An 11860-nucleotide genomic window follows, 5' to 3' on the forward strand; every position below is an offset into this window, starting at 1 on the left:
GGGCACACTCACCGAGTAAACCCGGCCTCCGTGCTCACACTCACAGTGTGCGGCCACGACGCAGTGCCCGCTGCCGTTCCGGTAGTGCCCGGGCTGGCACGCACAGCCCCCCTCTGCTCCCCTGCTGCAGTTCTGCGGGGGGTCCTCGTAGATCTGGGAGCAGCTCCGCTCGCACCGGCCGGCAGAGTCGGGCTGGAGCCAGAGTTCTCCGTCAGGGCAGGCTGCATGAGAGAGCGATCCGCGTGAGTTGGCAACCACCCTTTCCCGCTCTTGCTGGCAGGCTTCCTCCTGCTCCCTTCACAGGGGCCTGGTGGCCAAGGGGGAGAAGCAGGGGCTGCCAACCTCCAGGTGGGAGCTGGGGTCCTCCTGGAATTTCAACTGCTCTCCAGAGGGCAGAAGTCAATCCCCCCCGGAGGAACCCGGAGAGCAAACTCTGTCCCAGCTAACCCCGTCCTCCCCAAACACCCCCCCTCCCCAGCCGGTGCCACCCCCAAATCTTCAGGCGTTTCCGAAGCCAGAGCTGGCCGCCCTTGGGAGAAGAAGGCCACGCCCTCTCTCTCTCTCACCACAGTCTGGGAGGGAACAAGGCTGCTGGAGCACGGCGTGGCCTTCACACTCAGTGCCGCCAAACAGCCGCTGCTGCAGCCAGTGCCGCCGGGAGGTCTGCTCTCCGGGGCCACAAGTCACAGAGCAGGGCGACCAGGGAGACCATTCTGCCCAAATGAACGGCACTGCGGGAGGAGAGAGGGGCGTGGGAGACACCACCCCTCAGGACACCGTCCTCTTCCATCCGGGCTGCCTTTCCCGCAGTCAGTGCCCCCCCCAACAGGCCAGGGCCCCCCCTCCCTCTGCAAGGAGGCTGCAGGACGTGGGGGGGGGAGGGGGGTCACAGAGGAAGGGAGTCCAACAGGCAGCCTTTGGGGGCAGGCAAGGGGAGGCTGAGGGTGGGGTCCTCGGGGGACACTCACCATCACAGGGCTCCTGGCTGCAGGTGAAGGTGCCGTTACGGCAGACGCTGCAAAGACAACCACAGTCAGGCCCAGCAGAGAAGCCCGGCCGCCTACGCTCTTGCAGTCCGGGTGGGACAGGCGCACCAGGGGAGCTCAAGCTCCGACCCACGCCGGGACAGAACGGGCCGAGTCTTTATTGGGATCTGTCCCTTTTTAGCTGGAGATGCCGCGGGAGATTGAACCTGGGACCTCCTGTGTGCCAAGCGGAGGCTCTGCCACTGAGCCGCGGCCCCTCAAGGAGTGGTCTCCGGGGAAATGGACCCCACATGAAGGCCTGGGCTCGATGGCATCATCAGACCCTGCCGAAGTCCCTCCCCTCCCCAGGCACCACCGACAGGCCTTCAGGAACCCCCCCCCCCCCCCCCCAACCAGAGCCGGCTACCGGATCTGGTGCCTCCAGGAGGAGCCAGAAAGGGAAGGTCTGGGAGTGTCCCTCCTCCGCCCCACCCTCCCTACTGAGAGGGAAAGGGTAGAAGAGCTGCCCCCTCTGTGCGGAGTCAGTGCCAGGTGAGTCCAGGGGGAGGTGGGCCTGCCGATGTCTGTGTACAGACTGGTTCCAAGCGGCTCGGCCACCAGCAGCAAGCAGCGCTGCATCCATCGTGGGGAGCTGTGTGACTCTGGTGACGTCCCCTTATTGCACTGTCCACTTATTTCAACAGGACTCTCTCAAGGAAAAAGTCTCTGCAGGGCCAGGAATCGGCCTTACCTTTGCATAGGGTAGCCAACCTCCAGGCAGGGCCTGGAGATCTCCTGGAAACCCAGCTGGTCTCCAGGGATCAGTTCCCCTGGGGGAAGCGGCTGCTGGCCTCCCTCCCCCAAACTCTGTTCTCCCCAGGATTCACCCCCCCCCAAATCTCCAGGGATCCTGCAACCTGGAGTTGGCACCTCTACCTTTGTTTCGGGGTGGTTCTGAACTCTTGACAAGCAGCGTATGGCCAGTCAGGCTTCCGAGGCCAGCCGTCCTCTGTCTGCAGCAAGGAGGAATTCCTGGGGGGTGCCCCCCCTCCCTTCACCCCCCTCCCCGGGGCTCCTCCCTCCCTGGGCCTGACTGGTTTACTGTGAGGGCCCCTCACTCGCCCCCCCCATACCAGCTGTTGCACTCGTGCTGAATGACCGTGCCAGGCGGGTACTCCTTGGCCTGCTCCTCCTGCGACAGGTTGGCAGCCCAGGGCAAGGCCGAGGCCGGGCCGAGGGAGCAGCGACACGCCTCCGCGGGGACGCACGCCCCGTCCTGCATCACCTGCGGGTCAAGAGGAGGCTCAGATATGGAGGGCCCACGGCAGGGCCAGCAGGTGTGTGCCCCGCCGGGCGGGCAATACAGACGCACTCACCTGGCCAGAGGGGCAGGAGCAGCCGGGCTGGCACCCCTCCTGCAGGCACTGGGTTTCTGGGCGCAGGTCCGAGCAGGCTTGTGGGCAGGCGTTGGCACAGGTGTTGAAGACTTGGACCCCCGGGCACTCTGGCATGGTGGGGGAGGAGGGGGGGACAGACAGGTCAGAGGGGGGTTGTCCAGCCTGCCTCTCCGCCCACCTCCCATCCCCCCAGAACCAGAACTCATCTCCAGACTACAGACATCAGTTCCCCTGGAGAAAACGGCAGCTTTGGACACTCTCCTGAGGCCCCTCTCCTCCAGAGCTCCCTCTTAAACGGTGGAGTCTTGCGAGCAAAAATCCTACCCTCTGAGCTCCTGGGCATTCAAGTTGTGATCAAGCAATTTCACTACCGCATAAGTTAGTCTGCTCTGGAGCCCTCCTTCCTGAGTGTTATGTACATGGACCGCCACCAGGGGTCCGCAGCTAAAGCAGGAGCTTGGTCCCCAAATACGAAGGGGACCTCGGATCCAACTTTGATGGGGAATTCAAACCCTCCTATGGGGACAGAGGTGTGCCGGGTGGGAGTGTATATAGTTGGCCTTGCAGGGCCGTTATTCCTTGTCTTGTTGTGAAGTACAATAAACGCGTCTGAACCCATGTCGTAGTCCGAGTCCTCCATGCATCGAACCCAGGACTTTTCACTGAGCTAGGACAAAAGCGTGTGAGCCGGAGGCTAAAGAAACTGTGATCTGGCTCACACTAACTCGGCTTAGCGGGAACACTGCCCCCCCAAAAAAAGCCTCTGCCTTCCCCAGGCGCCATCCTCCGGATCCCCCAGGATTCCCCAACCCAGAGCCCCAGAGCTGGCGACCCTGCCCATCTCAGTAGAAGGGAGTATAAACACTGTGTAGCCCTAAAATAGAAACTTTATTAACAATGTTACCAAATGTCTAAAAGACAATGAATATAACAATCAGTGTTACAACAGATACAGCAAAAAATCATAAATGAAGCCCGGCTCATAACTTTGAAGGAGCCATATAATCCAAATCAGCGTAGAAACCATTATAGAGACATTGTAAATGTCTTCATCAGCAATGTGGCTCCAGACTCTGTCTACAGTCGTGGAATCAATAATACACATTAGTCATTAAGAAGAAGATTGGATTTGTACCCCGTCCTTCACTACCCAAAGGAGTCTAAGAGCGGCTTACAAACTCGTCTCCCCTCCCCTCCCCATAACAGACACCCCGTGAGGTAGGTGGGGCTGAGAGAGCTCTTGACCGAAACTGCTCTTTTTCAAGGACAGCTCTTGTCAGAACTACGGCTTGCCCAAGGCCATCCAGCCAGGTGCGAGTGGAGGAGTGGGGAATCAAACCCGGTTCTCCCAGATTAGAGTCCGCGCACTCCTAACCACAACACCAAACACTACACCAAATGAGACAAGGATTCCGGATGTGAGCTCGTTTCAAAATCTTTTTCAATTGTGTCTGTTGTGTCAGTCCATGTATCATGTCACAAAAAAGGACAATTTCACATGATTATCATGGACCCATGAAGGGTTCACAGTCCGGTGTATGACGATCCACATAAACGGGCTCCCAACCAGATAATATTCACAAAGGTGATAACTCAAATGTAACTGCTGTAGTTGGAGAATGCGGCCAAAGTCCCACCCTCGGTGCTGAAGCCCAGTGCTGAACGAATGCTGCGTGCTGCACCCATCTGAGCCAGCGGAGACGATCCTTCCAAGGCCAGGCAGAGGCTTCCAGCCTTTTGCCTCTGCTTGCCGGGCCCTGGCAGGCAGCCGCTCAGGGCTCATTCCCCAGCTCACTTTCCCAGGATGTGGACTGGAGCAAAGAGGACACGTTCAGGAGAGGCTGCTAGTAGTCAGTGTTCCCTCTAAGCTGAGTTGATGTGAGCTAGCTCACAGTTTTTTAGCCTCTGGCTCACACAGTTTTGTCTTAGCTCAGGGAGGATGGGGCTCCAGAGCAAACTAATTTTATGCAGGAGCCCAATCGCTGGCTCACAACTTTTAATGCCAGCAGCTCACAAAGTAGGATTTGTGCTCACAAGACTCCATGGCTTAGAGGGAGCATTGCTGGGAGTTCCTGAGACTACAGATCCACTCCAGTGCAAAGTAGGGGTGCCAACCTCCAGGAGGGGCCTGGAGAGCTCCTGGAATGACGACCGATCTCCAGGTGATTGAGACCAGTTTCCCTGGAGCAACTGGATGCCTCCGAGGGTGGATTCTGTGGCATGAAACCCCGATGGAAGTCCTTCACCTCCCTGAACCCCAACCTCAGCAGCCTCCACCCTCACATCGCCAGGCACTTCCCAACCCAACGACGGCAACTTGGGTGCAAAGTGGGACAGAGCATGAATCCCTACATTGCAGGGACTGCCTCACATGAAGGATTTCAAGGAATACGACTCCTCCACGTCAACATGGAACAGGCGACTGTCTCTGCCCTCTTGGGCCCTGAGGCACGTCCCAGACATGTCTCCTGCCTCCTCTTGGTGGACAGAGCAACTGCCCCAGAGTGGCATGGGGCTGCCTCCCGGGGGGTGGGGGGAGCTCACCTGGGGTGCAGTTGTGTGTGTTGCAGGCTTGGTGCTGCAGCAGCGGGGAGGGACACGGGTCCCCCAGGGGGGAGACCGGGCTGCGGCTCCTCTCAGACGTGCCTCCACCACAGCTGGCGCTGCAGGGGCTCCACGCGGACCACTCGCTCAGCAGGCAGGCCCCTGGAAAGGAAGGGAAAGGGTCAGGGGTGGTGCCGTTGCGGCCCCCTCCTTTCCCCAAGGCCTGTCGACGGCAGGTGGCAGGATGCTAGCCCGCGTGACATGTGGTGCTCAGTTGCCCCCAGGAGCGGTGTAAGGCTTGGATGTAGAAGCCGGACAAGGCAGTACTGAGGAGGGGCTGTGGCTCAGTGGTAGAGCACCTGCTTGCCATGCAGAAGATCTCAGGTTCAATCCCCAAATTGTAAGAGGGGAAGACCTCTAACCTGAGACCCTGGAGAGCCACTGCCAGTCAGAGTAGCCAGTACTGCCCTTGACGGGCCAGTGGTCTCACTCGGTAGAAGGCAGCTTCATATGTGTCAGGAGCACTCCGGTCAAGGGTCAGCAGTCAGCTGCATTCCCTGGAACACCCAGAGCATGGGGGGGGGGGGAGGCTGGCGATGTTTTCCTCTGGAAGCCCGAAGTCCCTGTGGCACAGCCAATACAGGGCAGCAGCTATGGGGCTCCCAGACAGGGGGCTCCCTGCAGTTTCCCTGCCCCATTCATGTTTTATTGGTCCTTGACATTGTGACTGGCCATTATATGTGTACGTCGATATGTGGCTTATCGGCAGAACACCTGCTTGGCATGCAGAGGGTCCCAGGTTCAATCCCCGGCATCACCAGGTAAAAGGGACCAGGTTAATAGGTGATGGGAAAGACCTCTGCCCGAGACCCTGGAGAGCCATGGAGAAGGGCCAAAGCTCATTGGCAGAGCACCTGCTTGGCATGCAGAAGGTCCCAGGTTCCCAGGTTCAATCCCCAACATCACCAGGTGAAAGGGACCAGGCAGGAAGTGAGGGGAAAGAGCTTTCTCTGCCTGAAACCCTGGAGAGCGGCTGCCAGTCAGAGTAGGCAACCAATACTGCCCTTGACAGACCAATGGTCTCATTCTCTAGAAGGCAGCTTCATGTGTTCAAGTTGGTGGGACTGGGGAAATCTGGACTTTCCTCCCCACAGGGCAGCCGTCCAAGCTTTGCTGTGAACTTTCCCAAAACTTAGTGGGAAAGATTGGAGAAAAGCTGGGGGAAACCCAGGTGGTCTGTGAATGCACCATGAAGCTGTGGGGAATTGCGGAGAAAACTCCCAGGAGCCCTGAACACAGGGCAAACAAACTTTGTGGAAAAGGCCTCGGTCTCATGTCTGGAAGGAGAGGATTGGGGGCCATCTAATTTGTCAGCACTGCGAGCATTTTATTGTTAATTTTTATGTCATTATGTGATATGAGTTAGTTGTATTTTATATAGTTTTAAATGTTATGGCTATGCCAGTTAGGTACATTGTACCGCTCTTGCTAGCCACCCTGATTACAAGATTATGCATGGGAAAGAGCAGGTAGAGAAAGAGGTACTTTTCTCCCTTTCTCACAATACAAGAACTCCTTGTGGGCACTCCATGAAATTGCTGAGCGGTCGGGTTAGAACGGATAAAAGGAAGTCCTTCTTCACCCAAAGAGTGATTAACACTTGGAATTCACTGCCACAGGAAGTGGTGGCGGCTACAAGCATGGACGGCTTCAAAAGGGAATTAGATAAGCATATGGAGCAGAGGTCCATTAGTGGCTATTAGCCACAAGGTCTAGATAGGGGCTCTGGGGCAAGTGATGCTCTGTCTTCTTGGTGCTTTGGGGGGGGCAACAGTGGGAGGGCTTCTACTGTCCCGGCCCCACTGCTGGACCTCCTGATGGCACCTGGTATTTTTGGCCACACTGTGACACAGAGTGTTGGACTGGAGGGGCCTTTGGCCTGATCCAACATTGGCGTCTCTTATGTTCTTATGAGCCTGTTTGCAGGATGGGTGGGGTATAAAGATAATTAATAAATAATAAATAAATAATAGAAGAAGCACAGGAGGGATTCAGACCCCCTGAGCTGATGGGAAAGTGCCTGCTACTCAATGGCACCTGGAGAAACCCTCACCTGCGGTCTTGTACATTGTGCTGCCCGGTGTGCAATGGCTGAGTTGGCTTCATTGGAAAATGGTGGAGTTTGCAGTTCTGGGGTGCAGAATTTTGCCTATCTACACATGGTGGGATCTTTTAATACACAGCCCATGTAATGGGGAAGAGGTACTCTGTCTTGCCGGGGGGGGAGGGACGGGGGCTCCAGTAACAGCATTCAGTGTGTCGACACAGCATCAGTGTATCAGGGCAAGGACAGTGCGTGGATCGTGTCTGTGGAGTGAAGGCTACAGCCACAAGATACCCTATTAAGAACTTTAAAGGTAAAGGTAAAGGTTCCCTTGCTCAAAAGCCAGTCGAATCCGACTCTAGGGTTGCGGTGCTCATCTCCGTTTCCAAGCCGAAGAGCCAACACTGTCCGAAGACGTTTCCGTGGTCATGTGGCCAGCATGACTAAACAACAAGGCGCACGGAAGGCTGTTACCTTCCCACTGAAGTGGTACCTATATATCTACTTGCAATTTCTTGCTTTTGAATCGCTAGGTTGGCAGGAGCTGGAACTAGAGATGGGAGCTCACTCCGTCATGCGGCACACTCGGGTCTTGAACTGCTGAACTACTGACCTTCCACAGCCTGCAGTTCAGTGTCTTAACCACTTGAGCCACCACAGCTCCATATTAAGAACTTTACTCACCTGCAAAGTGGGAGGCCTCGGTACAGGGGCCTTTTTGGTAGCAGCCCCATGATTATGGAACAAACTCCCGTCCCCTGTACTTTTGATCTTCAGGAGGCAGCTGAAGGCAGTTTTTTTAAAGACTGCATTTGACTAGTTTAGCTTTTTATTTATTGGTAGTCCTAACTGGCGGTTTTGAATTGTGGTCTTTTATGCATTTTTAAATAATTGCTGTTTTATTTACATTGTAAGCTGCATTAAGTCCTGCAAGGAAGAAAGGTGGCTAAAATTGTTTTAAATAAATAAAATTATAGTCAAGAGGCCAGGGAACCAGCTGCATTGCCAGGGCCTTGGGGTCGGCATTAGAAATGGGCACAAACCAGGAAAATGCAGTGGTTCATGGCCGAACCATGAATCAAGCAGGGACAAAAAAGGGAAAGAAAACTAAACCTAACAAAGAAATCCAAAACCAAACAAAGGTTTAGTGTTTGGTTTCGAACCATGAATCAAAACATGAACCAAACCAGACCAGGTTTGTTCACAAACTGAAGTGGTTCCTGGTCCACGGCCCCCACAAACCCCGTTGAAAAGGACTGCAGTCTCTTTAAACAGGGTTTGCAAAAAACCCGATAAACAGCTGAGCCAAGGGTTTCTGTGGCTTTTGCAGTTATGGGGCAGAAACTCAGCTGTTTCTGTGGCTTTTGCAGGGAACAGAGAGCAGGGGTTTAAACAGACCAAAATTCATAATGAATTTTGCATTCTGCTCCATCCATGAACCACCACAAACTGCTTTAAAAGTTCGTGGAAGTTTGTGACGGTCGACCTGTCACAAACTTTTGTCCGCGAACCATGCGCAGCGCTAAATTCATGACTAGTTTTGCTTTGTGGTTAGGTTTATGCCCATCCCTAATCAGCATTCGCTTGCCATAAAGATGGGAGGCTGGAACTGTAGTATGAATGGGAATATAAAGATTTTCATATATAGGTTTTTCCTTCTTGATTGTTCATATTCATATTTCTCTGGTTTTTATAGATTTATTCTTTAAGTAATATTTTATTAGGATGTTAGAAAGGCCTGTTAGAAGGCTTTCCTCTTGTAGGTCTGATATTGTTAGCAGACAACATAATAGGTACAAAGTTCATGATTCTGTAGTTCTTAGGGCAAACCTTTCAATGTCTGGGTCAGATAAGATTTTAGTCTCGTATCAGTAATGAATACTTTTGCTTGGGTAAGAACAAGCTTGAGCCGATATGCCTTAGGTCATGTCAAGTAAATATGTGGCACTATTGCATAGACACACCTTTCTTACATTTGACCAATAAGGAGATTTTTATGTAAAAGTTTTTGTAACCAATTATGCCTTTTGAATATTATTCCCATGATGATGATGTCAGTCCATGTATAAAATATCATGTATTTCCTGAATATGTTCAGAATATGCTCTAGAAGAAGATGAAGAAGAAAAAGAAGAAAGTTGTCCATTTTTGGTTAACTATTTGGTCTAATTGTTTTCCTATTAATTGAGGCATGTTTCCTGATTATGCTGAGAAGAAAGGAATCAGTTTTGATGGGTCCTTTGGCCTAACTGTTTTCCATATTTCATTACAATAAAATACAAGAACTTCCTCCTCATTTGACTTCATTTTTGACATGGAATCTAATATGTACAACAGAACTCACCAGGACAGGGCTGTGGGGTGCACTGGGCCACTTCCTCCATGTCTTCAGCAGCACAGGGGGCTCCTCCGGGGCTCTCGTGGCAAGGGCGGTGTCTTAGGGCACTCCCCCCTCCACAGCTGGCTGAGCAGGGGCTCCAAGGGGACCATTCTCCGTAGGATGGGCACTCCTGCTCCGGACACTCAAAGGTGCCGTTCACACAGGTGCTGCAGAGGAACGACATGTGAATGTGGCACTCCCAGATCTTTACAAGACCCCTTCTGGGCTCACCAGCCACCTGGCTGAAGCGCTGGGAGCTTCTGTTGCAACGGATGGGTTCAAGCGTTAAAATCTCCAGTTATAAAAAGCATAAATGGTATGCGATGTTGTTGCACGTGGGGTGGAAAATCCCGGTGCCGGCACCTCCCCTGCCCCCTAAGTCATACAGCCCACCAATCCAATTCAGGCCGCTGACTCACAACTCTTAACAGCACCCCAGATTCACGGCGTGGGATGGCCCCTCCCCCTGTCCCAGCCTCTCCCACTTTTCAGGGCGTTAGCTTTTGAGAGTCCAAGAGATCCCTTCCTCAGAAACCCAATGACAGTGTTGACTCTTAAAAGCTCATACTCCCAGAAATCTTTTTTTGTTGCTGAATATTTTGTGTGTGTGTGTGTGTGTGTGTGTTTGTATGCCTGGAAGTTCCTGACTGACTTCTGGCGACCCCTCTTGGGGCTTGGATGTTTCAGAGAGGTGGCTTGCTATTGCCTGCCTCTGTGACCCGGCCCTGGCATTCCTTGCAGGTCGCCCATCCAAGTCCTTGCCAGGGTCGGCCCTGCTTAGCTTCCGAGATCTGACGAGATCGGGCTAGCCTGGGCTATCCGGGTCAGGCCCATACCGCCAGAAATCTTCCCCTGCAGAGTAGCTCAACTGCCCTCTGCAACACAGGTGGCGTAAGAATCCTCTTTAGTTTGTTGCTACCGATTTGCCCGGCGGCCACCCCTCTGGAATCCTAACAGCATGTTCTTGCTTGGCAAGTCGATTTACCCACAGTTTCTTTTAAACCGTCCTGAATTTTCACCTGGAACAGAATTTCAGGCGCCGTGCCTCAGTTCTTGCTGTAAGAACAGAGCTTCGTTTAACCTCTGTGGTTCTGTTGCATTCTTAGCGTGATGGTCCCCACCCAGGCCCAGGGTGCGGATGGTCTCTTGGCAGGGCACCTACCAGTTATGACACTCCAGCCTGGCAGCCTGCCCAGGCAGGTACTCCAGGGTGCCGTTGGCTGTAGGGAGTCCGCAGCGGCATGTGGGGACCGGCACGCACACCCCGTCCTGCAGGAGCTTCTCTTCAGGGCAGTGGCAGCCTAGAGAGGGCAGAGGGCGGGTGAGGGATAAGCCAGGCATGAAGGAGTGCCCCTCCCCATGGCGTTCAACGTGAAGGTCTTTGGAATCAGGAAAACACGAAGGCGGTGGCCACCGATTGCTTTCAAACTGCCAAGTCTTGAGTGCCATTCCTGGATGCACCTCAAAGGTAGGAGCCATTTCCCCATCTGTTTCACAATTGCCCTGTGGAGCTCACTGCCCCAGGATGCTACGGCAGCTGTAGCTAGGCTTGCCAAGTCCCCCCGGGGGGCGGGGAAAACCCCGCCCCAGAGGCCCGTTACCTGCTGCTGGCGGATCGGGCCCTGGGGGAACCCCACCCCCAAAGCATGTGATGTGCCTGGCGTCAGCACATCACCTGGAAGTGACGCAGTCGCATCGGGCGCGGGGGCGCAGTCATCCGCGGGAAAACTCTATGGTTTTCCCTCGGATGATTGTGGCCCCGCTCCCGGCATGCCCGACGTGGTTGCGTCACTTCCGGGTGACGTGGTTGCGGCGCACGTGTGCGCACTCCCGGAGCAGCACTGGAGTCCCCCGCTGTACATACAGCGGGGACTTGGCAACCCTAGCTGTAGCGAAAAAGTAGGTCTGTGAGTGGTTTCTACCCAACCTCCGAGGACCTCTGGCTGTTGGGTGCAAAGGACAAAAGGCGGCCAGTGGAGGTGGCCTGGACAGGGAGAGAAGGAAGGATGCAGCAGAGAAAATGCTTCCTGGGGGCGTGGGAAAGGGGAATGGGTGGCTGGAGGCTGTCAAGTGCCACCTCCCTGTCGAAAGCGCCAGACAGGGAATAGATTGAGCGGGGAGAGCTGAGGGCCTGGAGTGGCCAGCGCAGCACAGAGGGGGGCCTTGGGAGGGGGGGGAGGGGAGGTACCTGGCTTGCATTCTCCTTGCAGACACTCCACGTGCTCCCAGAGGTCCACACAGCTCCGGGGGCAGCCATTGGCACAGGCTGGGTCATGCACCTTGCCCCGATCCTCACACGCCTCTCCTAGGATCAAAGCAAGACCATTACAATGTTGGAGTGGGGCTGGTGGAGGCCATCAGATTAGTTCTGCTCCTACAACATTGCCTGGGGGAGGGAAGGAAAAGGCGTTTCTTCCCTGGGAGAAGCGGGGGGGGGGGACAACCAGCCTTCATTGGGGGGGGGGGAGCC

General features: G+C 54.7%; 1 protein-coding gene across 1 annotated transcript in view; it reads right to left on the reverse strand.

Moving 5' to 3' along the window:
• The window catches only part of SSPO (SCO-spondin), a 184388-nt gene that overhangs the window by 3076 nt on the left and 169452 nt on the right, over positions 1-11860 (reverse strand). Inside the window, exons 98-106 of the mRNA XM_015412955.1 lie at positions 11579-11695; positions 10553-10691; positions 9355-9557; positions 4907-5068; positions 2342-2469; positions 2099-2250; positions 969-1015; positions 567-731; positions 13-221 (exon numbers count right to left, since the gene is read on the reverse strand). Coding sequence (XP_015268441.1) covers positions 13-221; positions 567-731; positions 969-1015; positions 2099-2250; positions 2342-2469; positions 4907-5068; positions 9355-9557; positions 10553-10691; positions 11579-11695 — 1322 coding nt within the window. The remainder of the gene's footprint in view (positions 1-12; positions 222-566; positions 732-968; positions 1016-2098; positions 2251-2341; positions 2470-4906; positions 5069-9354; positions 9558-10552; positions 10692-11578; positions 11696-11860) is intronic.

Source organism: Gekko japonicus, unplaced genomic scaffold, assembly GCF_001447785.1.
Source record: "Gekko japonicus isolate JY-2015 unplaced genomic scaffold, Gekko_japonicus_V1.1 scaffold2050, whole genome shotgun sequence".
In the NCBI taxonomy this organism is placed as follows: Eukaryota; Metazoa; Chordata; class Lepidosauria; order Squamata; family Gekkonidae; genus Gekko; species Gekko japonicus.